The sequence below is a fragment of the Trachypithecus francoisi genome, unplaced genomic scaffold, assembly GCF_009764315.1.
Source record: "Trachypithecus francoisi isolate TF-2019V2 unplaced genomic scaffold, Tfra_2.0 Lachesis_group3, whole genome shotgun sequence".
Classification (NCBI taxonomy): Eukaryota; Metazoa; Chordata; class Mammalia; order Primates; family Cercopithecidae; genus Trachypithecus; species Trachypithecus francoisi.
In genome coordinates, this window is record NW_022681468.1 from 138,649,198 (window position 1) to 138,672,217 (window position 23,020).

At 45.7% G+C, this 23,020-nt stretch overlaps 1 protein-coding gene across 1 annotated transcript in view; it reads right to left on the minus strand.

Moving 5' to 3' along the window:
- Positions 1 to 4,362: 4,362 nt before the first annotated feature.
- GLDN (gliomedin) overlaps positions 4,363 to 23,020 on the minus strand; it is a 67,887-nt gene continuing 49,229 nt past the window's right edge. Inside the window, exons 5-10 of the mRNA XM_033190120.1 lie at positions 14,926 to 15,072; positions 12,290 to 12,418; positions 9,595 to 9,678; positions 9,375 to 9,500; positions 8,131 to 8,281; positions 4,363 to 5,574 (exon numbers count right to left, since the gene is read on the minus strand). Of these exons, the coding sequence (XP_033046011.1) occupies positions 5,097 to 5,574; positions 8,131 to 8,281; positions 9,375 to 9,500; positions 9,595 to 9,678; positions 12,290 to 12,418; positions 14,926 to 15,072 (1,115 nt within the window). The 3' untranslated portion in view covers positions 4,363 to 5,096. The remainder of the gene's footprint in view (positions 5,575 to 8,130; positions 8,282 to 9,374; positions 9,501 to 9,594; positions 9,679 to 12,289; positions 12,419 to 14,925; positions 15,073 to 23,020) is intronic.

Consider the following 23,020-nt stretch of genomic DNA (forward strand, 5'->3'; position numbering starts at 1 on the left):
CACTGGGCAAGGAAGGGCTGTCCAGTGGTGGGAATCCCGAGAGCAACAAGTAGTGCTGGACTTGAGTGTGTGTATCTGCTCCAGAAGGTGAGGCTGGCCATTACCGAGTGATGGGACTTCTCTGCAAGACGAGGCTGGGTTTGGCATATTTCTCTAGATATAGCTTTTTAAAAAGGAGTGCCCTAAAAAGCGTTCAAAGTTAACTTTTCCACTTTCCAGTTATAAGAACCAGATCCTATCTTTGGAAGCGGTGGGATGAGGTGGAAAACAAAGTCAGGAACAGTGCTTCCTTTTGACTCTGGCACTTAAGCTGCACGTGGGGTGAGTTAGTCATGCATCTCCTCTGGTCTCACTTTCCTAGACTTTAAAATGAGAGTGGGATCGAGTGTTCTGTAGGGGTCCCATCCGGTGTTGACCTTTTATCATCCTGCAATTGTGGATGTGGCCTCTGGGCAAGCAGCTTGGGACATTGACAATGCCATGTTGCCAGACACAAAAATCTGAGTTTAGAAGTAATTTAAACCACTTCTTTATTAAAGCTTAACTCAATTGTTGAGCTCGATCATACCAGAGTGTTTGCAGGAAACAGTAATGGGACTGAAAGACCGATTTCACCCTTATTTAAAATCTTTACAGTGAATAGATAGAAGCTTAGGTATCTTAAAATCACATGCATGGTCTGAATGGTCCACTTAAAGGGGTGAGACTATTATTTTCTCCTTGGACTTTTCTTTTTTCACTTTGTAATATTTCAATGACAAAAGTCCAGTAACAAGCACTTCTAGGGAAGGTTATAAAGAAGCTCCATAGGTCAAGGTAACAGGTACTTGAACCATTTTTTCATTATTTGGGGAGTTTTATGTAAATCTGTTGTATAACTAAGGGACCACCTTTTGGTGTTGTGACAGTGTTACCTGATGTAACAGGTCTTTGGTCTCAGCCCATGGAAACTATTCACATGGTGTCCCTAACTATTTCTGCAGCCCTAGATAAGGCCATGAGAACAACAGGGTCACTCTGATTCCCTACAGGGAGGAACAATAAAACTAACAATTATAATTTGTCAAGAACTGTATAATTATCAAAGCATATCACATAGAAGAACCAAGGGAAGTAAATACTGTTACTTTTTTTTAGACATGTTTTACAGATGAAAGAGGCTCCAAGGGATTAAGGGACTTGCCCAAATTCACACAAATCCAGTTTTAAATTTTTGTTCTTTTAATTTTTAGCCTCAAATATTATGTCCTCAGTTGCCTTGCCCATGCTGATGAATTGGCAAATCTTCATTGCATTTATGTCTACGTATACCCCAGTTGTAGTACTATATTTCCATTGCTCGTGTTTTCTTATAGAGAAAAGACAGTCCATATCAACAATTTTCCAGTACTGTATTCAGAAGGAGCTAGCAAATTGAGAGTTTCCGCAGAGGAGCAACTAATATAATTCTACCACAATATTGTTTTGGATTTTTTCTTTTAAATGTTACATATAAATTAACAAGAGGTAAAAATAACAACACACTTGTTTCAACATGTGATTGTGCTCAGCAATGATTATTTTATTTGACTTGTTAAATTACAACCAAAAAGACATTCATCATTATTCATTTGTTGTTCAGAATCTGTGCAGGTTGGAAATTACGGCTCTTAATGCTGTGAAACACAAGGCCACGGCATCTGGATGAAAATGAAGAGCCCTATCACTCTTTCTCCTTCACTTGCCATCAGATGATCAGATCCAAAACGTCCTCTGTGTGACGGGAAGATGACACCTGACTCATCAAGAATTGCACTGTTTCATTTGACTTTTCACCTTGTGACTGTTAAGATGCCTAAGATCAGAGCTCCTCATCTGAAAACTTCCACCCCAGAACTTTTTCTGTGATAGCACCTGTGCCTAATGATACTTTGAGACCAGAACCACCTGTTTGGCTTCAGGAAGACACCTTATCAGTTGAAAGAAAATGCTTTGAAATAGAGTGTGGCCTAGCTTTGAGGTTGGGAGGGATGGTGTTGTTTACTCTCCAGGGGGAAGCTATCTACTTTAGATGAAAGAAGAATTAGAGAATTATCTGGTTTGATTCTGACATCAGAAGTGCAGATATTTGGAAAGTGCTTTAGAGCAACTTTGGCTATAAATGAGAGGGCAAACTCCTAAAACAGTGTCTTGACTTAAAAACCTTAGGTTGCACACTCTATTTTAGCAGTGAGGCCAAAACTTTTTTAAAAAATCAAGTAATGTTTACAAGAAAGAATAAAATCTTAATCCTTTTCACTTTTAAAGACAATCAGATAAGATTACCCACTGCCATTAAACACTGATCAAACTCAGTTGTCCTTACATTAGCATTATTCTGTCATAACCAAAAAAAAAAAAAAAAAAAGAAAAAAGTCCCAGTGTAAGCTTCTCCAGTGGTGAGCATGATCCCTTACTTACAAGTAAGGAAGCCAAGATAGCTCAGATATCAAGACTGAGGTTTCTAAAACATTTTTCTAAAAGGAATATGTGCTAATTAACCTCTTTTGGTTGCTACTGTATATACAATTAGTATTGTATATACTATTACTATGAAACTATATCCTTATCCCGGTCTCCTGTGTTCAACAATGGCAACATATATATTTAAATAGTTTAGAAGGACACCAGCACTCATTAGACGTATCGATCTTGAACATGAGACTCTTTGTTAGAGAATGTGAATCTGAAAAGAGTATCTTTGAAAGCTAAGGTGATATGGCATAACCAATCTAATGAAAAAGTAGGGGGAGAAGTTTCAAATACCTATCATGTTGAGGACACAACAAACAAGTTACTAACAGCTGCCTGGGGACTTTCAAGGGAGCTGGGAGATTTGAATATGTAAATCTGTACACCCCCTAAGTTTTATTTACTTATATTTTATTTTTTAGAGATAGGGTCTTTCTAGGCTGGTCCTGAGCTCCTGGCCTCAAGTGATCCTCCCATCCCTGCCTCCCGAGTAGCTGGGATTACAGTTATGTGCCACCATGCCCAGCTCATCCCCTAAGTTTTAAAATGCTGCTGTTAATAATGTATTGAACTCAGGGCCACTGAGAATGAATTTGGTCCCAGAGAAAAAGTTTCAGAACACACACAAATTGGGGCAAGTTGCTGGAAAATCTTTACGTAAGATTTGTCCTGGTTCGCCTTCCTGGCTGCAGAGCCCCAGGAACTTTTCCAGCTTCCTCTCTATTCGCAGTGGCCCTTCCGGGGGCCACAGCGCTGGGCTGAAAGATGTTTAAAGAAGTGAGTTGGCAGAAAATATGCATATTTAAGAGCATTTAGGAGCAAGTTCAACTGGATTCTCTCCTGGCATCCAAGGGGACCAGATCACATCCTTTAAAACTATGTCAAAGAACAGTCCCCTAACCGGCCTTTGTGGAGGGCCACTTCATTTTACGCCGTTATCACCCTTCCCCTCTACTCAAAATGCAAGTCACATCCTATGTGGCTTCTTAGTTTAGAATAAAACAAAACAGGTTCTGGTTCTGATTTTTTCAAGAATCAGGCTCACTTTATATTCTTTATCAGGAATCAGCAACCTTTTTCCATAAAGGGGCAGCTAGTCAATATTTTAGGCACTGTGGGGCTATACGCTGTTTGTTGCAATGACTCAATTCTGCTGGTGCAGAGCAAAAGCAGTCACAGGCCATGCTGCATAAATAAATGAGCGTGGCTGTGCTCAGTAAAACCTTATTTAAAAAAACAGGCAATGCACTGGCTCTGGCCCAGTTCTACGTAATAACCACAAATGGCACCTCTCCTCTGAACACTGGAAAGTGCTTCCCATGGTTCCAGCCAGATTAACGTCTACTTACACAGCATTTAGTACTTTGATACTGGATCCACAGAAGCAGCAAAAGAAGTCAGCGTGATCTGAGGATTCACTGTTCATGATCCACAGCTACAAATCAACATGATAAGAAGTTGGGGGGAATCTGGAAGATTGTGATTCTCTTTTATTAAGAAACCTGGGGTCGGCGTGGTGGCTCACACCTATAATCCCAGCACTTTGGGAGGCCAAGGTGGGTGGATCACGAGGTCAGGAGATTGAGACTATCCTGGCGAACACGGTGAAACCCCGTCTCTACTAAAAATACAAAAAATTAGCCAGGCATCGTGGTGGGCACCGGTAGTCTCAGCTACTCGGGAGGCTGAAGCAGGAGAATGGTGTGAACCCGGGAGGCGGAGCTTGCAGTGAGCCAAGATCGTGCCACTGCACTCCAGCCTGGGTGACAGAGCAAGACTCTGTCTCAAAAAAAAAAAAACAAAAAAAACAAAAAAAACCTTGGCCAGGCACACATGCCTATAATGCCAGCATTTTGGGAGGCCAAGGCAGGAGGATCACTTGAGCCCCAGGAGTTCAAGACCAGCCTGGGAAACATAGCAAGACTCTCTATTTGAAACAAGAAAAGAAAAAAAAAATAGCTTATTGAAAAAAAAAAACCTGAACATGTAGCTGTCCCTGGCTTTTGCTAATCTCAGAGCTGCCCAGTCAGCAGCTGAGGGTAATGATTCTGTGGTGGCAGGTGCAGATGCAAAGAAAAGCAATAAATTATGGATAATGTGATACTTTAGATGCCTTAAAGAGTTAATGCACCTTTTCAAAGCACCAGATCTAAGTCAGCACTGAGGGATTCACTACTCAAGCCACTGGACTTCTCAACTCAAAGGGAAATTTGGTCAGCATGTGGCTAAAAAAGCTAAACAACAGAAGCAGATACATAAAAGTTGTCAGAAGAGAAGCCGCCAAGAATCACTAAATTTCCTACAGGTAGAGAAAATCTTCCCAATCATCTTAGCCAGATGGTTCAGATTACCAATGGGGAAACTAAGGCCCAAGGAGAAAGAGGTAACTTGCAGAGTCAGTTGTGGGAAAATCACCACATTTCAGCCATTTCAACTTCCAATCTGTTGCTATTTCACTAAGAGGGGCTCACTGACCATATAAACACTTATGTCATGAGGTTATGTTCTAAATATCTGGCTGCCGTTAAAAAAACAAGTTTCCTGTTGGCAGAGAACTGGTCCCAGAAAACACCTGAAATTTGCTGAAGGGAGCAGAATGCAGCACATCACTCATTTAAGGTAGCTGACAAAAACTGCACAGGATAAAGCATTAAATGGCCATCTTCCCATGAATATAAATGCTGATCTCTCATGTTGTATGCTAACATGGCAAGAACAGACTGGGAAGTTCTTAAATCAAAGTTTGCATTGATCTGTTTCCCTCCTAACAAATCAAAGGCAAATGTGACCCTCAGATCTTTGGTGTCTGTCACATAGAGGATTCCTCGGGCAATGAAGGCGTTGCCGGCCTTGGATTTGGGGTACGTGGTATTGATGTGTTGCACCACTGAGAATGTCCTCTCATCCAGTTGTGCTACAAGAATGTTTGAGCTGTCCACACTTGATGCATAGATAATCCAAAGGCCCTTTTCATCTACGGCTAGATTGAAGTAAGTCTTGGAATTTGCAAAAAGGTACTTTCGATCAAAATACAAGGCATTTTCAAGCTTCAGAGTTTGGGATGTTTCCTTGCCAAATTCAAATCTGAAATATGCAAACAAAGAAAAGTACACGTGAATCACTGTTTCTGTGGACAAAGGTGGTTTATTAGGCTCCTCTATTAAACTGAGTTAGTGGGTCAGGGGTGAGGGCTGGGATTTTGCATTTCTTACAAGCTCCCAGGTAATGCCTGCTCTGCTGGTCCTTGGGCAATGCTGTGAGCAGTGAGGATGTAAGAGACGATGACTGGCTGTGCTAGCAGAGGCAACAGGGAGACTTCAGGAGAGGTGTGGTGTTAAAGAGAATACTCCCTATAGTCAGAATGAATTTGCATCTGAGTGACCACTTACTAGCCATGTGACCTCCACTTCACTAATGCCCAGATGTTTGTTGACCTCCTGAAATGCCTCCTCAAAGATTCTTAGAGCTGCAAGGGGGCTGTAAAAGAGGATCTAGTCCAATCTTTTCATTTTATAAGAAAAATTGGGAAGCAACTGGCCCAAGAATACAAGTAAGAGGCAGAGCTAGAGGTTGAACTTAGGGTTTCTAACTCTAGGTGTGATGGTTATTCCTTTACTCCCTGCTGAAATTTTAAAAAAAGAGTTTCACAGTCTGCAGAGTTGAAAAGAAAGTCACCAGGTGAGAAGGGCTGTTGCAAAGTCATGACTGTGAAAACCATTTTCTCGTCAAGTAAGTGGCTGGATACATTAAACTATAGCATGGAATGTCATGCCCCTCAGCTCCTGGAGGCTGATTTGACAGATTCCAACTCTAGGCTGTAGCATAAAAGTGAACTATAATTCAAAAGGTACTCCAGGAATAAAAATTCAGGAACATTAGGCTAAAAGAAAACACCAGAGGGTGCCATTGAGCAGCAGAAGAAACATGAAATGTGTGAATCTGTGGATATGCATTTGAGCATAACAGACTTGAAGTCTATTAAGAAACCATGAAGAAACTAGAGAAGAGTGAGGCTTGGGAAGGTCCCTGCACATCTCAGTTCACGGGAGTTCTTCCTCTGAATACCTGGGGTTTAGTGCTGCCATTTGGCTGTCTAGTCCTGCCACCTCACAGCTGCATTCCTTGGTGAGACCCATCTCTCCCAGCAATTACAGGGTCGAATTCAGCTCTGCCTCTCTGTCAGGTCCCAGCCAGTGGCCTGGCATAGAGCAGTACAGCCTCCTAACCACTGCATCCAAACTTAGCTTCCTTAGAAGATACACCTCCTTGAAGAGGCCCATTCTCACTGTGGAGGTTATCCACTGCAGAACTCCCTCCAACCCCACCTCCGTGTGGCCATAGCCCTATAGAACATGGCAGCAGGGGACCACAAGATTCAGTGAGCAGCATCGGATGAAGGAGTGTGTCTTGAGAGCGAGGACTGCTGAGCAGGTGGTAGGTCAGTTGTCTTTTTCTACTAGCACAAGACTGCCCAAATGGGGCGGCCAGGGAGGTGTCGAGATGATGATGGGGGTGTCGTGTAGAGATGATGATGGGGGTGTCATGTACAGGGAAGTGAAAGGCAAAGGAGGGGATGCTTCCTGCCACGGCTGACGCCAGTGTCCGATGTGTCTGATCAAATTGCACATTATACTAGGAAACTCACCCCATTCTAACCTGAGCATTCAAACACCAAAGGTTGTTAAAGCTGGACCTCACTAAGGGTAGGGGAAGGATGAGGGAGAGAGAAGGGACTCAGTCCTCCCTCAAGGTCACTGTCTCTTGTTTTGAATGAGTAGGACTGTGGCATTCATAATACTGGGTTTACCGTTTCAGACGGGGAAGAGCGAGAAGGACTCAGAGGCTGTAGTCCATCTTTTTATTTTTAGTTGAGGACAGTGAGACACAGGAAATGCTGTCTCTTGGTCCAAGGCCATAGAGGAGGCAGAAGAGTTGGAGCCAGAAACCAAGTGTCCTGGCTTTCGGTTCATTGCTCTCTTGATTTGCCCAAGACGACCTTCTTCTGCCTCCGAAGGCCAGAGCTTGATTTCCTCTTCTTGAACCCTAAAGACAGAACTTCAGCAACTCTTGTGGGGAAGGCTCAGCGGCTGCTTTGGGCAATGTCTACCCAGGTGACCCTCCTCGCTTCCCCATGGGAGAGCAGAGGGCGACCTGGGAGGACTCCATCAGGATGACAGACGGATCTGAAGGCAGAGATGCCTGACTTGGGGTTCGTTTCCCAGTCTTCAATGATCTCAGCTGTGACATGAAATTCCCCACACCCAAAGTTTTCCAAAACAAAACTTCATCAGGGAGCAGCAGCACATTCCACCAGGGGGAGCTCTGAGTTCAGGCTGCTTCTCTCTCAGAGGAAGGGGAAGCTGCAGCCATCACCACTCCAGGTCTACTTCTCCCTGGCTCTGACCTTCCTCGGGCTGTCCAGACCAGCAACAAATGCAGACCCCAGGCAGGGGCTGGGCCATGGGGCTCACTAACGTATCCTGTGATTCATTCAGTCGACAAACCCTGACTGACCTCTGTGTGTCAGCCCTGGGGACACAAAGATGATGAAAACACAGTCCCTAGGCCCAATTGCTCACAAAAGCACCATAGCGCAGGTGCTGCCTGAGAGGCATGAGAAGGTGCCCTGGTGCGACTCACCTCACTATGGTGTTGGAACCCCCTTTGTGGTAGTAGAGAGAGTTGTTGTAAACAACGTGCCCACAGCCGTGGAAATAATATGGAAGGTGGATGAACGTGTAACTGCCATTCAGAAGTGAGGGCTGGTCCTTGAATTCCTTCACCATGATGCCTGTAGGAGGGAAGCCAGGGAGAGGCTGTTACCTACCTCCAGCAATCACAGCTTGGGAGGGAGTCCTTGGGAGGAATTTCAAAGGAGGGAAGTTGAGAGTGAAGTGTTCCCTAAGGTCCCTTGTCCAGTGTGAAGAGTCTAAGACTCCCCAGCTCAAAGTCTAGCTCTCCATATGGATTTCTGAAATGTCGTTCAAATGTGGTAGGCATCGAATTGGCCTGACTCCTCCTGGGAGAACTATGTATCACCCTCTCCCACCCCACTCTATACTGTTTATCACTTTCTGTGAGAGTGGTGTAGGCCTTCACCAGGAATAGCAGATACTTGGTGCTTGGACAGTCACCTCTTGCCTCCTCCCACCTCTTCCTGCACTGTGCAGCAGCCACTACTAATGCACAACATTACTATCTTTTTGAGTCCCCAAATCCTGGTAATCTGGGCAGTTACTACCAGCTTCCCAGTTTAATAAGTAGCCTTGATAAAACAAAGAAGTGATTTCTTCTCAGCTATTTCTCCAACCAGTGAGTATGGTCAGACCCCTTCTTTAACGAGGCCACTGTTACTACCACCAGCAATTCCTGACCACCTCTCTTTGGGACAGTACAACTAGGGTCCTGCTCAGATACAGTGTAGCTGCAAGGTGGAACTTCACCTTCTCCCTGGGCTCTCTGTCCAACAGGTGGCTGGGAAAGATGTCCACAAGTACTCTTCTGGGAGAGGGGGTAACCTTAGAGAAAGTTGGGTGGTCCACAAGGATTTTGTCTCTGATATTTTTTTCCCATTATGGTTTGGAGGTTTATGAGGCCTGCAGTCATAATGTTATTTGTTTCCTTCTGGATACTTGTCCTAAAACAGGCGATCTCTGGGTTACCCTCGTCATGATCCTGTGACCTGAACTTCAAATCTTGCCACTAGCATGTTCAAAGGAAGAAAGTTTTCTGCCCACTCACTGGTCTTTCTAAAATAAAGAGACATTTATCACACCAGCTACTGAGGATTTCAGACACACACAAATGGAATACGCCCAAAGGTAGGCAACAGATGAAAAATACAGTTACCACACAGATATGGGTCATCGGCCGAGTGTAAGTACCTGAAAAATGCTCTGTCACCCAAATCCGGTCATCGCTCTTGTTAGCAGATTCTCTTATCCAAGTCCCAAATGTCTCTGTCACTTTCAGCACTTGCACTGGGTTTCCAATGGAAGTGATCATGGATTCTGCCAAAAGAGAAAAGAAAGTCACTTACCTGCCAATTATGACTTGAAGTCTTTCAATTTCTGAATTTCAAGACAGGATGCTTTGTTTCCATACCTGCTTGTGGGGAATGGTGTTCACTGGCTTTCTCATCAGCTTTTCCAACCAAGGTATCATCATTTGGTATGGCACACGTCTCACCTAAAATGATGACAATCATCAGAGCAAATACGGCTGGCACAGTGAGATTTGTTGGACTTTATAGCTGCTGCTCTTCCCCACCTCATTCCAGACTCTAGTCTCATAAGCATCCCTTGCAATAGGTCACCAGATTCCTTGGTTGCTTGCTTTTAAGCAACTCCAAGTCATAGCCTTCCAAATTCTTCGCCCTGCTTGTTGAGTTCCCAAGAAGCTTTTCAGGAGTACAGTTGCTAAGATAATACAATCCCAAAAGGATGTCAGTAAAAGCAACAAAGTGGCCTGAGCCAGCCTGTTCAAGGCCTCAGCAATTTGGGGGAAATGAGAGGCTTGCTGACACCCTCCTGGCCCATCTGGCAGGTAGTATCACTATCATGATTGCATTGTTCTGGAAGGATTTTCACTTTCAGGGAAGCTGGTGGAAGCTGTGAAATAGCAGCCCCAGACAATGGGGTGGTCCACTTTATGCAGCATCTTCCTGGGAGAGGCATCAGGAGGGGAAACACAGATTTAGAGGAAGAAGTAATCTAGATTCCATCCAGCCCAGAGACACAGGAGTCCCCTCATGACCATTTCCCTGCTGTCTGTGTCTAAGGGCCTACACGGGAGTCCCCTCATGACCGTTTCCCCCACTGTCTCTGTGTAAGGGCCTAGAGAAACACAGGTCCTTGACAGGGGCCTGGTTCAAGTTGGCTTGAGGCTACAGCTGAGCTATGATTCATCCTCCTCGGCTTATCAGTGTCCCCCTTAATGAATGGGCTGAATTTAGACCTTTGGTGAAGAGGTGCCTTAGGGCAGCAGAAGCAAGGCTGAGAGAGAAGAGGGAGGAGGATGCACGTGGCCAGGGTGAAGAGGACAGGACATGGACTGAACCACAGGCCCACTCAAATCCTGAGGGTTTCAAATCACCCTGTGGTTGCTTGATGGAAAGGGTAATCTGAAGGGGCTCCCGACCCTCCGTGATCTCTAAGCTTCCTTCCAGCTGGATAAGCCTGTGTTTCCCTGAAGTCCTTCTGTCACCTGATGAGAGTGGTCTCAGGGATCTGTTACAACTTCCCATGGGCAATCCTGCTGCCCCCAGGGTTTCAACTGGGGTTTCCACTTAGGGAACTATAGGGTATTAAAGACATGGAGTTGGAGCAGGAGAGAGGGCCAAGTTCAGATGCAAATGCCTGGCAACCAAAGACTCATTTCTAGGAGGCAGAGTGGAAGAGAATGCCTTTCATTTAAAGCCATTTTCCTTACTCTGCATCCAGCCCCTGCCGATCCAGCCCCCTGGTAGATTAGGCTAAGCCCAGAGACTGCTTCTCCAGACAAGAGCTGTCACTGGCTGGCAGAGCCTGTGGCAAATTAGAATTCTGCAAAAGCTCAGGTCAGAGCCCCCTTCTCTCAGGGGAGGTTCCCTCTCAGTTCATTCTTCAAGGGAAGCTGAGCAAAGGGCTGATGCTAACGGCTGGGGAGGCACTGCACAGTAGCCCAGCAGAGGAGCAGCTCTGCCGCGGTCTCACATTGCAGAATTATAATCAGGCTCCACTGAGTTGGGGAGGGCGATGGCGCCATCTTCGAAAGCACAGATTCGCCCACTTTGACAGCTGACTGTGTGCCCCCAAATGTCTTCCAGAAAGAACAGTGCACCAAACAGAACTTAAGACTGTTTAGGAAAATGACAGCAATGGCCACAGCAAGGCTGAGAAATTCCAGTGAGGATCCTCCTTATGAGTGCCATTGAGGAGATGGCCGCAAGTGGCCCTCCTCATAGTTTCAGTTAGGTGACAGATCCTAGGTCACCCCTTTGGGGGAGAAGTCCTAGCATCACCCTAGAAGTATTTTCCATTAATATAATCCTTGATTTCCAGTTAGCTTTCAACCCTGTGGCCACTGTGCCACAAATTGGCTAAAGAACAAGTCCACCAGAGGTCAAGCATTCCTTGCTCTTGGTTGGCTTGACCTTGGGTCAGGTCTCAAAGTGTGAATTTCTATCAAAATGGAAGATGCCCTGAGAGCTGGGACTTTACAGTTAGGCAGAACTGAGTTTGAATCCTAGCTCCGCCATTTACTCCTGGAGCGAGTTCCTTAGCTCTTTGGGGTATCGGTTTTGTTATCTGTAAGTTGCACACAATATGATTCCAATATCATAGGATTATTTTGAGAATTAAATAAGTACATAGCCCTGTGCCTGGCTTAATGTAGCACTGTTGTTACTATTCGTGAGGACTTAACCAATCCAAACTTCCCCTTCATTTCCTGAGCATCAGTCAAACTTCTCATTTCCCAAGAGTGCAAACACAGCAGCTTAGCTTTCCAGACTGTTTCAGGGGAAAGGGATGGTGGACAGGGCAAGGAGGAGGACTGGGCTGCTGGTAAATGAAGGAAGCAGGAGGAGGGAATGGGGAGTGGGAGGCCTAATTTTGAAACTGTCCCTGGTCTTCAGCCCCGGGGCAGACTACGAAGACCTCCTGTGAGAAGGTTGCAAGAAGGGAACTCTCATTTTGGACAAAACCCTCCTCCCTCTATTAAAACAAATCTGGTCCCAGAGCCTGGGGTCCAGACCAAGAATTTGGAATAATTGACAGAGGAGGCGGGGCCCCATGACCCATGGGGGAGAGGTGGTGACCTGGGCACTGGCCGTTGAACATGTTTGGCTGCCGAGGGCCTTTGGCTCTTCTGCTTCCAGGGGGGCCTGGAGGACCTGGAGGGCCTGGGGGCCCAGGTGGACCGGGTGGGCCTTGGTCACCTTTGGCACCTGGAGAGAGAGAGAGAAAGGGAGAGGAGGGAGGAGGGAGAAGGAGGAAGGGGAGAGAGGGACAGAGAAGGGGAGAGAAGAAGAGAGAAAGGAGAGAGGGAAGGAAAGGGGAGGGAGGAAAGGAGAGAGGGAGGAAAGGAGGGAGGGAGGGAAGAAGGGAGAGAGGGTGGGAAAAAGGGAAGAGAGTGGTCAGCTAAGGTCTCTTTAGCTGCCTCCTCGCAGTCAGACCAAATAAGCCTTTTCAGTTTCTCTACAAGTGGACAAGTGGGGTCACAGAAGCTGGAGGCAGGTCTCTGTCCACCAGGAAGGGGCAGAGATCTGCAAGCAGAGCAGATGAGGCCCAACCTCCTACACCCTCTCCAGTCTCCTCCAGGGGACACCCTCTTCTCTGACCTGGTCTTTTCAATTGGGGTTCATAAGGGATGGTGCTTTTCTGAAGGGTTTGTCATCACCCCTCACGTGGTCAGCAGCATGGAGGAACACGGTACTCTGGATGTGTAGATTTTCTATGTAACGGAAGTGTAACAGAATTTTATATTTTTTCAAATACATTTATGTATATTACCCTGTCAAAAACACCTCTTAAATTATACATGTTTTGCATAGCAACATCTGCTGTTCATGAAACAAGATGTACTAAACCACGTTTGATCTTTCCTTGATACTTTGGTCTAAGCACAGTGCCTGGTAAACAATAGGCACTCAATCAATGAATGGATAGATGGTTGGATGGGCAACTGATTCAGGGTCATTCTTCTGAACATTTAGCATCATCCTAGCTTCCTGAGGACAGACATTATGTCTTCCTCATTTATAGCTACTAGCTAAGTCTCTGATTCAGAAATGGTGTTCTCTGGTATTTGATAAATCTGTATTGACTACATAGTTATATTTACATGTTACATTTTTATCATACAGATGATCTCCAAGGCACTGTGCTTTTAAAATTCTTCTGCCTCCTGCTCCTCCATGAGAGTCAGCTGTTACCTGCTCTTTCCCCTGTGCTATTGCTTTGTGACTTTCTGCCCCTTACCTTCTTCTCCCACAAACACCAACTATCTGCTTTTACCTTGGGCTGGAAAAGCAGCCACTGTATTTGTAGGGGAAACGCCCCTGATGGCAATAACTGAAGTGTATCCTTAGAATGACCCTGGATGGCAGATGCATCTGAATGTGTGCTCAGAGCTAGGGAATCTGGGAGTTGCCAACCCAGAACTTTGTTCCTTGTTTTGAGGAACATCTGAACCCCTGGCCCATCTCATGGAAGAGGGGCTGTGCAGGCAATTGAGGCCCTGAGTTTTGGGTTAAGTGAAGGTTGCCAGGTGGAGGTGGTTAAGGGGAGGGTGTTGATGTGGTGTGGATATCCCACGCAAATCTCATTTTGAATTGTAAACCCCAGTGTTGGAGGTGGGGTCTGTGGGAGGTGTTTGGATCATGGAGGCAGATCTCTCATGAATGGCTTGGGTCATCTCCTTGGTAATAAGTGAGTTATTGCGAGATGTGGTCATTTAAAAGTGTGTGGCACTTCACACCCCACTCTCGCTCTCTCTCTCACTCCTGCTCTCGCCATGTGATGTGCCGACTGCCCCTTCACCTTCTGCCATGATTACAAGTTTCCTGAGGCCTCTCCAGAAGCCGCGTAGATGACAGCATCATGCCTCTTGTATAGCCTGCAGAACTATGAGCCAATAAACCTTTTGAAAAATACATAAATTACCCAGTCTCAGGTAATTTATAGTAATGTGAGAACAAACTAGTAAAGGTGTTAAGTGAAAATGCCAGGTAAATTGCAATGCTGTTTGCAAGTGGCTGCAGTTTTCCTGCTCAGTCCACTGCCCCTGGGCTGCAGGTAAGGCAGTTAGCTCATCCAGCCCACTGCCCCTGGGTTGTTTTTGTCCTAAGTTGGTTCTCCTGTCCAGTCCGCCACCACTGGACTCTCTCCTCTGTACGAAGCCCCCAGTAAAGCTCCGTGTCACATTTGCTGGCCCTGGATTTCTTCTTTAGCTTCTTGAATCTGTTGCCATCCCTACTGAGGTTGATCAGGGCTTGGCACAACAATATTTTGCCCCAATTATATGTAAAAAGGCCACTGGGATCAGGGCCTGAGGATGGCTCGACCTCATCAGTGAAGCAAATGCTTGTGCTTCCTGTCAGTTGTCCTCTGAGGTGTCGTAAGTTGCCTGCTTACTTGTCTTATTCTGGATTGTGCTGGATTTCAATATATCTTGGAAAAGAAAACTTCCTTTATTCCATTCAAGTCAACCGTGGCTTTTAGACCCAATTACCTGAACCACGTATGCTCAGAACCCAGATCTGGTCTTGCCACATGGAGTGACATGCTCAGGTTTCTCCTCTTTGAAAGCATAGAACTCCAAAACATGCTGCAAAACAGATGGCCACATAAGGCCATAAAGGAGAGAAGACACAGGAGCAGCCCAGGTGTTGGAAGCCAGGAAGTTCTCTGGGCACACAAGCCCTCAAAGAGAGCCAGAGCGCACCCCTCTTACCTGCCAGGAGCACATCGTTGGACACATCTCCTTTGTCACCCTTTTCTCCCTTCTGCCCTGGTGGGCCCTCATTTCCCTGCAGGCCCAGTTCACCATGGTCTCCCTTTTCTCCCCTTTCTCCTGGATTTCCTGCAGCTCCAGGTATCCCTGACCAAAAAAGCAAATGACATATAGCCTATGGTGCAAAAAGTTCTGGCATACCACTTTATATTATTGTACTTTGTGCTTTCCAGGGAAGCAGTTTTATACACCAAACACACAGCTTTTCATAACCATTTTAGAGCAGTAGTGTGACCATAAAAGAACAGCATTTCCAGGTAGCTTTGCTGGATTATTTATTTATTTATTTATTTATTTATTTGAGACAGAGTCTGGCTCTGTCACCCAGGCTGGTGTGCAATAGCACGATCTCGGCTCAATGCAACCTCTGCCTCCTGAGTTCAAGCAATTCTCCTGCCTCAGCCTCCCAAGTATATAGGCGTGAGCCACCACACCCATCTGATTTTTGTATTTTAAATAGAGACAGGGTTTCGCCATGCTGGTCTTGAACTGACCTCAGGTGATCTGCCTGCCTCGGCCTCCCAAAGTGCTGGGATTACAGGTGTGAGCCACTACTCCTGGACTGCTGGATTATTTTTAGAGAAATTTGGCTGAGCCAACAGGTTAGAGAGAGGAGTGAACCGCAAGAGGGGGAGATGACAGCAACAGTGGAAAGAAGGTAAGGAAGGCCTAATGAGAAGTCTGCAACCATGATGCTCAGAGGCGTGTGTCTGCTGCCATAATAGTGAGTGTTAAACACATTATTTAGTTTATTCCTAACAACATATTAGAGTGGTAGGCTTGGCAGTCATCCTTACTCTCATTTTATAGATGTTGAAACTAAGGCCTACAGTGGTTATAACAGATGCTGCCAAGTCAGAGCAGCAAAGCACCTCTGATTCCATCTCCAATGCCCTTTTCTGTGACATTCCAATGCAAAATACTTTCTTTTTTTTTTTTTTTTTTTGAGACGGAGTCTCGCTCTGTCGCCCGGGCTGGAGTGCAGTGGCCAGATCTCAGCTCACTGCAAGCTCCGCCTCCTGGGTTCCTGCCATTCTCCTGCCTCAGCCTCCCGAGTAGCTGGGACTACGGGCGCCAGCCACCTCGCCCGGCTAGTTTTTTTTTGTATTTTTAGTAGAGACGGGGTTTCACCATGTTAGCCAGGATGGTCTCGATCTCCTGACCTCGTGATCCGCCCGTCTCGGCCTCCCAAAGTGCTGGGATTACAGGCTTGAGCCACCACGCCCGGCCGCAAAATACTTTCAATCACAATAGCAAAACAGGTAAAGTTGCTTTAGGACAACCATTAATAGGGATGGTGAACAAAAGATAGTGGGTGAAATTTCTGCCTCTGTTCACAGGGAGCTATGACTACCAGAATTGCTGTCCTCCCACATTGCTAGAAACCAGTCAAAGTCTAAGTAACAGCTTGTGTCAGCCTTGAACCCTGAGCAGTGAAAGCACCCTTGGATTGTCCCAGTTCACTGCTGGGAGGTAGTTCCCAGTGGCACAGGGAGGAGGATCTCAAATAGCCTGTCAATCTCACTAAGTTGAGGGGCCAAAAAGCAGAGTTTGGGGAGATGGAGATGGCTAGAATTTGCAAGCTAGAAGAGCAGAAAGGAGACAGCTGTGTGAGAGAGCCCTGTGGGTCTGCAGAGGGCTCTCTTGAACCTGTGACTGAGGGATGACTTCCACACATGAGGGAATTCCAGAGCGCTGGGAAAGGAATTCACACACTGTTCGCTATAAAATACTCAGGGCTCACACAGCAAAAAGTTCTCATTCCCACGGCCAACATGGAGAAATCTCATCAAATACTGAAATACTGGGTAGAGTCCTTGAAAAAGTCTAGTTTTAGTAGTGGGGCTAAATTAGCCCCAGGTTAAAGGCTGTGGTGGACCCCATCATTACAAAGTTTCAACACAAGTTTCTAAAGGATCAAACCTATCTGCCAGTGATTTAACTGTCTGACTCTCTACCTGCTGAGAGTCCAAAATTTGAATCATTCAGTTCGTTTAACTCAGCATATTAGCAATTTAAGCAAGAAAAAGTATATGATCATCTCAAGGATATAGAAAAGGCATTTGATACAATTCAGCACCTATTCTTGATTTGTCAACAAACTGGGAATAGAAGAGAACTTCCTCAGTCTGGAAAAGGGCATTTACAAAAAAAACCTACAGCTAACATCATCCTTAATGGTGAAAGACTGAATGTTTTCTCCCTAATATCAGAAAGAAGGTGATGGTATCTAATCTCATCGCTTTTATTTAACATCCTACTGGAGGTCCTAGCCAGTGCAATAATGCAAGGAAAAATAACTCAAAGGCATACAGATTGAAAAGGATGAAGACTGTTTGCAGATGTCATGATTGTTTACATAGAAAATCTCAAGGAATCTGTAAAAAGGCTACTAGAACTCTTGAGTATACAGTTATACAGGGTTCTTGAGAGGGGAAGTTATTATCTAATATTGCACAAAGCTATTGCCAGATATGGATCAATTACCATGATACCCTATCTCAGAGAGTATGTGCTCATTTTAACAACCACCCCTTGGAGATATTGCTTAACAGAGGTATTGCCCATGTGGCAGAGATTTCAGTGATGGGGAAGTGAGCATCTCACAATACCCCACAGTTCATATCCAAGTGCCCTGCTGTGCCACCAGATTAATTATTCCCTAAAACAGCGATTCCCAACCTTTTTGGCACCAGAGACTAGTTTCATGGAAGACAATTTTTCCATAGACTGGGGTGTGGGGAGGGATAGTTTTGGGATGATTCAAATGTATTACGTTTATTGTGAATTTTATTTCTAATATTACATTGTAATATATAACAAAATAATTATACAACTCACTATAATGTAGAATTACTGGGAGCCCTGAGCTTGTTTTCATGCAACTAGACAGTCCCATCTGGGGGTGATGGGAGACAGTGACAGATCATTAGGCATTAGATTCTCAATAGGGTTTGTACTCCTGTGAGAATCTAATGCTGCTGCTGATCTGAAGGGAGCTCAGGCGGTCATGTGAGCACTGGAGAGTGGCTGTAAATACAGGTGAAGCTTCGCTCAGTCATCTGCCACTCACCTTCTGCTGTATGGCCCAGTTCCTAACAGGTCATGGACTGATATGGGTCCGGGTGTTGGGGACCCCTACCCTAAAACATAAACCTGGAGCTCTTAGCCCCTTTCATTTACCCCAGAGCAGTAGTAAATATTCAAAATGGTTTCTGCTCTTCCATATTCATGTTCATATTCCATATTCAGGGAAGTGTCCACAGACTATTCTAAGGATGACAGCAGTGCATGACAAAGCCTCAAAGTATTGATCACTGTTAGAAGAAAACTGTAGTGAACAAAAAAAATTTGCTAGATTTCAACCAACCAATAAAAAAAAAATCTTAGTAAAAACCATGAAATTCAGCTACAGCTGGGAGTCAGAAGTCCCAGGGTCCTCACCACTACCGGTGGTAAGCTTGGGCGGCGGCTGCCTTTGCAGTGGAGCTGGGGGAGCACAGTAGAAGAGGATGTGAAGAGGAGCAGGGGATCCCTCCATTGTCAGCGGTGGCTCTGCCATGGATGCAGTGATATAGGGGTCAAATCATGCCTCTTTGGGGGGTCATGGCTCGTAATACCTCCCTCACAATAGACCCAAACACCCATTGCACTGGCTGCTCCCAGCACTCAGTCATCAGGACATCCAGGTGGAAAGTGGTTCACTCACTTGAGAAGAGCCCTTCTGCCAGGCCCTCTGTGTGAGAAGACATTCTTTTGTCAGTGTTTTAAATAGGCAATTTGGCACATCATCTGAAGGAGACAAAAGACAGGGCATTGCCAAAGAGTCCAGCCCGCACAATGCACCAAGTGTAACTGACACCTTCGAAAGGTTTCACGTGACCAAGATTTAGCAGTGCTCAGGGAAATGGTATCTGCTGGTTACTGCAGGGATATCTTCTTCAGGCATTTATTCTAGTCACAAAGAGCCTTCTGCATCATCATCTTATTTTGCCTTCCTTTCTTTTCTTTCTTCCTCTTATGTCTTTTCTTTTCTTTCTCGGAAAGGCCATATGTGAAAGAGGGGGCAGCTGTTGTAATGCGCCCCCCACAGGGGCAGGTATTTAACGCTATTCAAGGCCTTTGCTTGAGGCTGCATTTTGACTCTAGTTGGGAAATGCATGATCATTTTATAGCTTTCATTAAGAAAGGGTTGGGGGACATTTTGTCTGCATAGAGTCTGCCTTTGCCCTCTTGTCCACCATAGCTCTGACAAAGCATCCCCTCGTCTTTGTTGGTAAAATTGCCCTGGCTGTGCTTTCGCTGTGGTATGTCAGAAATTAAATACCATCTAATCGCGATTCACCATCAGGAACCTGTGTGTGGCATTTTCTGCCCTGCCCTGTCCCAGGGAAGGTCAGGGATGCCAGCCGTGCACAGTGACACTATGACACTATGTGATGTGGACCCCTGGCTGGCTTTGAGTCAGCACATTCTGCCAGAGAAGAAAGGCCAGACTCTGCCTGCCTAACTTGTGCTAGGAGCGGCTCTCTACTGTTTTTCTCTGGTGTCGCCCACTCAAAACAGTTTCATCAGCATTCGGGTTTGGAGTTGTGTGATGTCTTGAGACGGAGGTCAATTCTCATCTTCACAGCATGGGGTGAGGGAGGATGTTTTATTTTCAGCAGTATCATCTGTTGCTAAGGCGGGGGAAAGGGGCGAGAGGGTGTCACACAAAACCCAGTCCCGAGACATGAATATGGAGGAGGGCTTTCATTTCTGTTTTTATGAGAATTTGACTTTTAGAGAAGATACTGCAGCATTAACTCTTAAGTGAGAAAATGAGAGGCAGCTGGAAGGAAAGAAACTGCTTTTGAGGCAATGGAACGTCAGACTTCATAGAAGATGCTGGTTGCACAATTGACAACGTTTAGGCTTCTTTCAGTTCTGACCCTTTTCTTCAGATCTAAGTTGGTGTTTCCAAGTGAACACAGAACACTTCCACTTAGATTTCCTTTTGGTTTAAAATAAAGTTTCTCCTTCCCCACTTTTGAAAACAACAATAATAGCTAACCCCAGTATAGCACTTACAATGTGTCAAGCCCTCTTTCTAAGCACTTTGTGTATATTAACTCATTTAATCTTCCTAATAACACTATGAGATTAATATTATTATTATTCCCATTTTACAAATAAGGAAATTGTGGCACAAAGTGATAACTTGCCCAGGGGCATACAGCTCGTAAGCGGAAGAGCCGGGACACAAATCATCTGGCTCCAGCTCTGGCTCTGAGCTATTCCACCATCATTCTTAGCTTTTCTAAGGTCAGAACCTGAGAAGCTTTGATGTGTCAGTCTCCTGGAAGCAACCATTAGGCTACGGAGCTTAAACTCTGGCTTCATCAGGATAGTCTTATAATGGCTCCTGGTTGCCTCCTGCGTATGTGGAGCTGAACCCCCTGACCTTACTTTGAAGACCATTACCCTGTAGTCCTACCCCAGTCTAGCCAGGATCCCCACTAGCACCCAGGGGTGGCCTCATAACCTGTGAGCCTAGGCCTTTCTGTTCTCTCCCTGCGGTTAATGCTGCTGCAGTATCTTCTCTAAAAATCCAATTCTCATTAAAAAAAAAAAAAAAAAACAGAAATGAAAGCCTTCCTTCTTATTCGTGTCTTGGGACTGGGCCCCATTCCCCAGCCTTTCCCACCGCTCCTTTACTTATTTCCAAGGTGCTGATCACTCTTCTCTCTCTTGTCCTTTGTGCTTCGTTCTACTGCACAATCCGTCCTCTACACACGGTCCTATTTGCTCATCTTCTGCACAGGGGAGTTTGACTTTTTCTTCTGGCAGTATTGCCTACTGTGAAGTATAAAGCAGTCTTCCAACCAGAATTAGTAGTTACTGAGTACCTGCTGTTGCACGATATATCTTCTCTTTCAACTGGATTGTAAGCCCTTATATACAGACACGATGTTCTAGTCTTCTCATTCATTCATTCATTCATGCATTCATTAATTCATTCTTCATTCATCAATTATTTATTGGGTCTTAGCTGGGCCCTAGCTAAGAGATGTGATGAATAATAAAATCTATAAAACATAGACCCTGCCTTCATTGACAAACACTATAGTGGACTATTTAAAACCAGAAACCGTATTAGAGTTGTCATAACCCAACCTCTTCTGGCTACAGATGAAGAGGTCAAGGCCTCATCTTGGAGTGACTTGCCCAGGGCCTCAGGGCCAGTAAGGGATAAAGGCAAGAGCTCCTAGAACTCCTTCCACTATTCCCCTCTGCCTTGAAGGCAGGGAACAAGAGGGACAAAATCAACTGTCTCTGACTGGCAGGTTATACTCATTGAACTGTGTGTTCTCAACAATGTCCTACAGGCCTCTCTGAAAGGCTGGAAGGCTCCCAGCCCTCCCAGGAAGACTCAGCCTTGAAGCTCAGGTTGGAGGGTGTCTGAAGCCCTATATTCTCAATCATTAACTGCACCAGCGCTCAGGGCCCAGGCTTCCTTCCTGTTTGCTCCTGCTCTTCGGCACCTCCTATATAACCCTGCTCTCACAACGGGGCCCAAGCCCCTTGAGCACGGAAGTTGAGTGTCACTGTGGTTAAGAGCAGGAGTCCAGAAGTCAGAGAAACCTGGATTCAAGTCCTGCCTCCTTCACTTAATAGCTTTTGATATTACACAAGTCATATCCAATAATTCAACAATGAATTTATTGAGCTCCTTGGCTGTGTGTTCCAGGCACTGAAGGTAGGAACTAAGCAAGAGAGACATGGCTAAGCTCTGACAGGCCTCACATTCTGCTTGGGGAGTCAGCCCATCAGCACAACAGCAAATAATCCCCATGGAGTGATTTCAGGGAGGGATATTTCAATTGATTCCGATTGGGGGAGTCAGACCATTAGCACAACAGCGAATAATCACCAGGGGATGATTTCAGGGAGGGATCAATATTTTAATTGATCCCACTTGGGAGGTCATACCATTAGAGCAATAGCAAAAAATCACCATGGGTCGATTTCAGGGAAAGATCAATAATTTGATTGATTCCATTTGGGGAGTCAGACCCTCAGTGCAGCAACAAATAATCACCATGGGGTGATTTCAGGAAGAGGTCAATATTTCAAAAGAGCAGGGGATGTGACAGAGTAGGTGAGACAGGGGCTAGACACAGAGGCCAGGGATGATGATGTACATGAGGTGACATCTGAGTTAAGACCTGCACCATGGGAAGACAGGGGAAGTCAGGGAGAGGGCATTCTGGGCAGTGGGCACAGGCCACTATGCCCTAGTCCCACCCCAATCTACTCTGGGTCCCTAGCGGTACTTGTGCTAAGGTCCTGGGGAAAGGGTGGGCTTGGCCTGTTTGAGAAAGACAGAAGTATCTCCATCTGGAAAAAATATGGCTAACGAAAGTATTCATGCCCTTGGGTTGTTGTGAGGACTAGATGAGTTGAGTGTACGGAGACCTTAGTGGAGTGTCTGGCAGTAAATGCTGGCTGCGTATTATGGTTCCGAAGGTTGTTGCTAGAAGGCACACCCCACCCTAACTGGGTCCCTAACTCTGTGGAACACAGGCCTTTTTTCCTTTTCTTAGAAACAACACTTGTTCCCTCTTTGTGGAATGCACTCCCACACCTCTCCTACCCCACTCCTGCCTGGTAAACCACGAAAGATCCTTTAACTCTCAGTTTAAATGACAGTCCTTCCTTCTCTACAGTCACAGCAATGGCCTGGCAGGTTGCATACCCACGTGAGGACCTGCAGGGCCATCCTGGGAGCTGGCTGCTTATCCAAAGGTCTGGAAAGGCCTGGGGCCAGCCTCCAACCTCGCCTGACTGTATGACCCCACCCTCTGTGTGCGCCGGGCCCTCCCTTCATATCTGGCCAAAGCTGTTATCTCCCTGCCCTCCCTCTCTATCACTGTACCTCAGAGCACCTTGTTCTTCCCTTCAAACACACGTCTCATGTTGAGATGGTAGGTGGATGTGACTGTTGACTATGGATATTGGTCTCTCCACCAAAGATGGAAAGTTCCAGAACAGT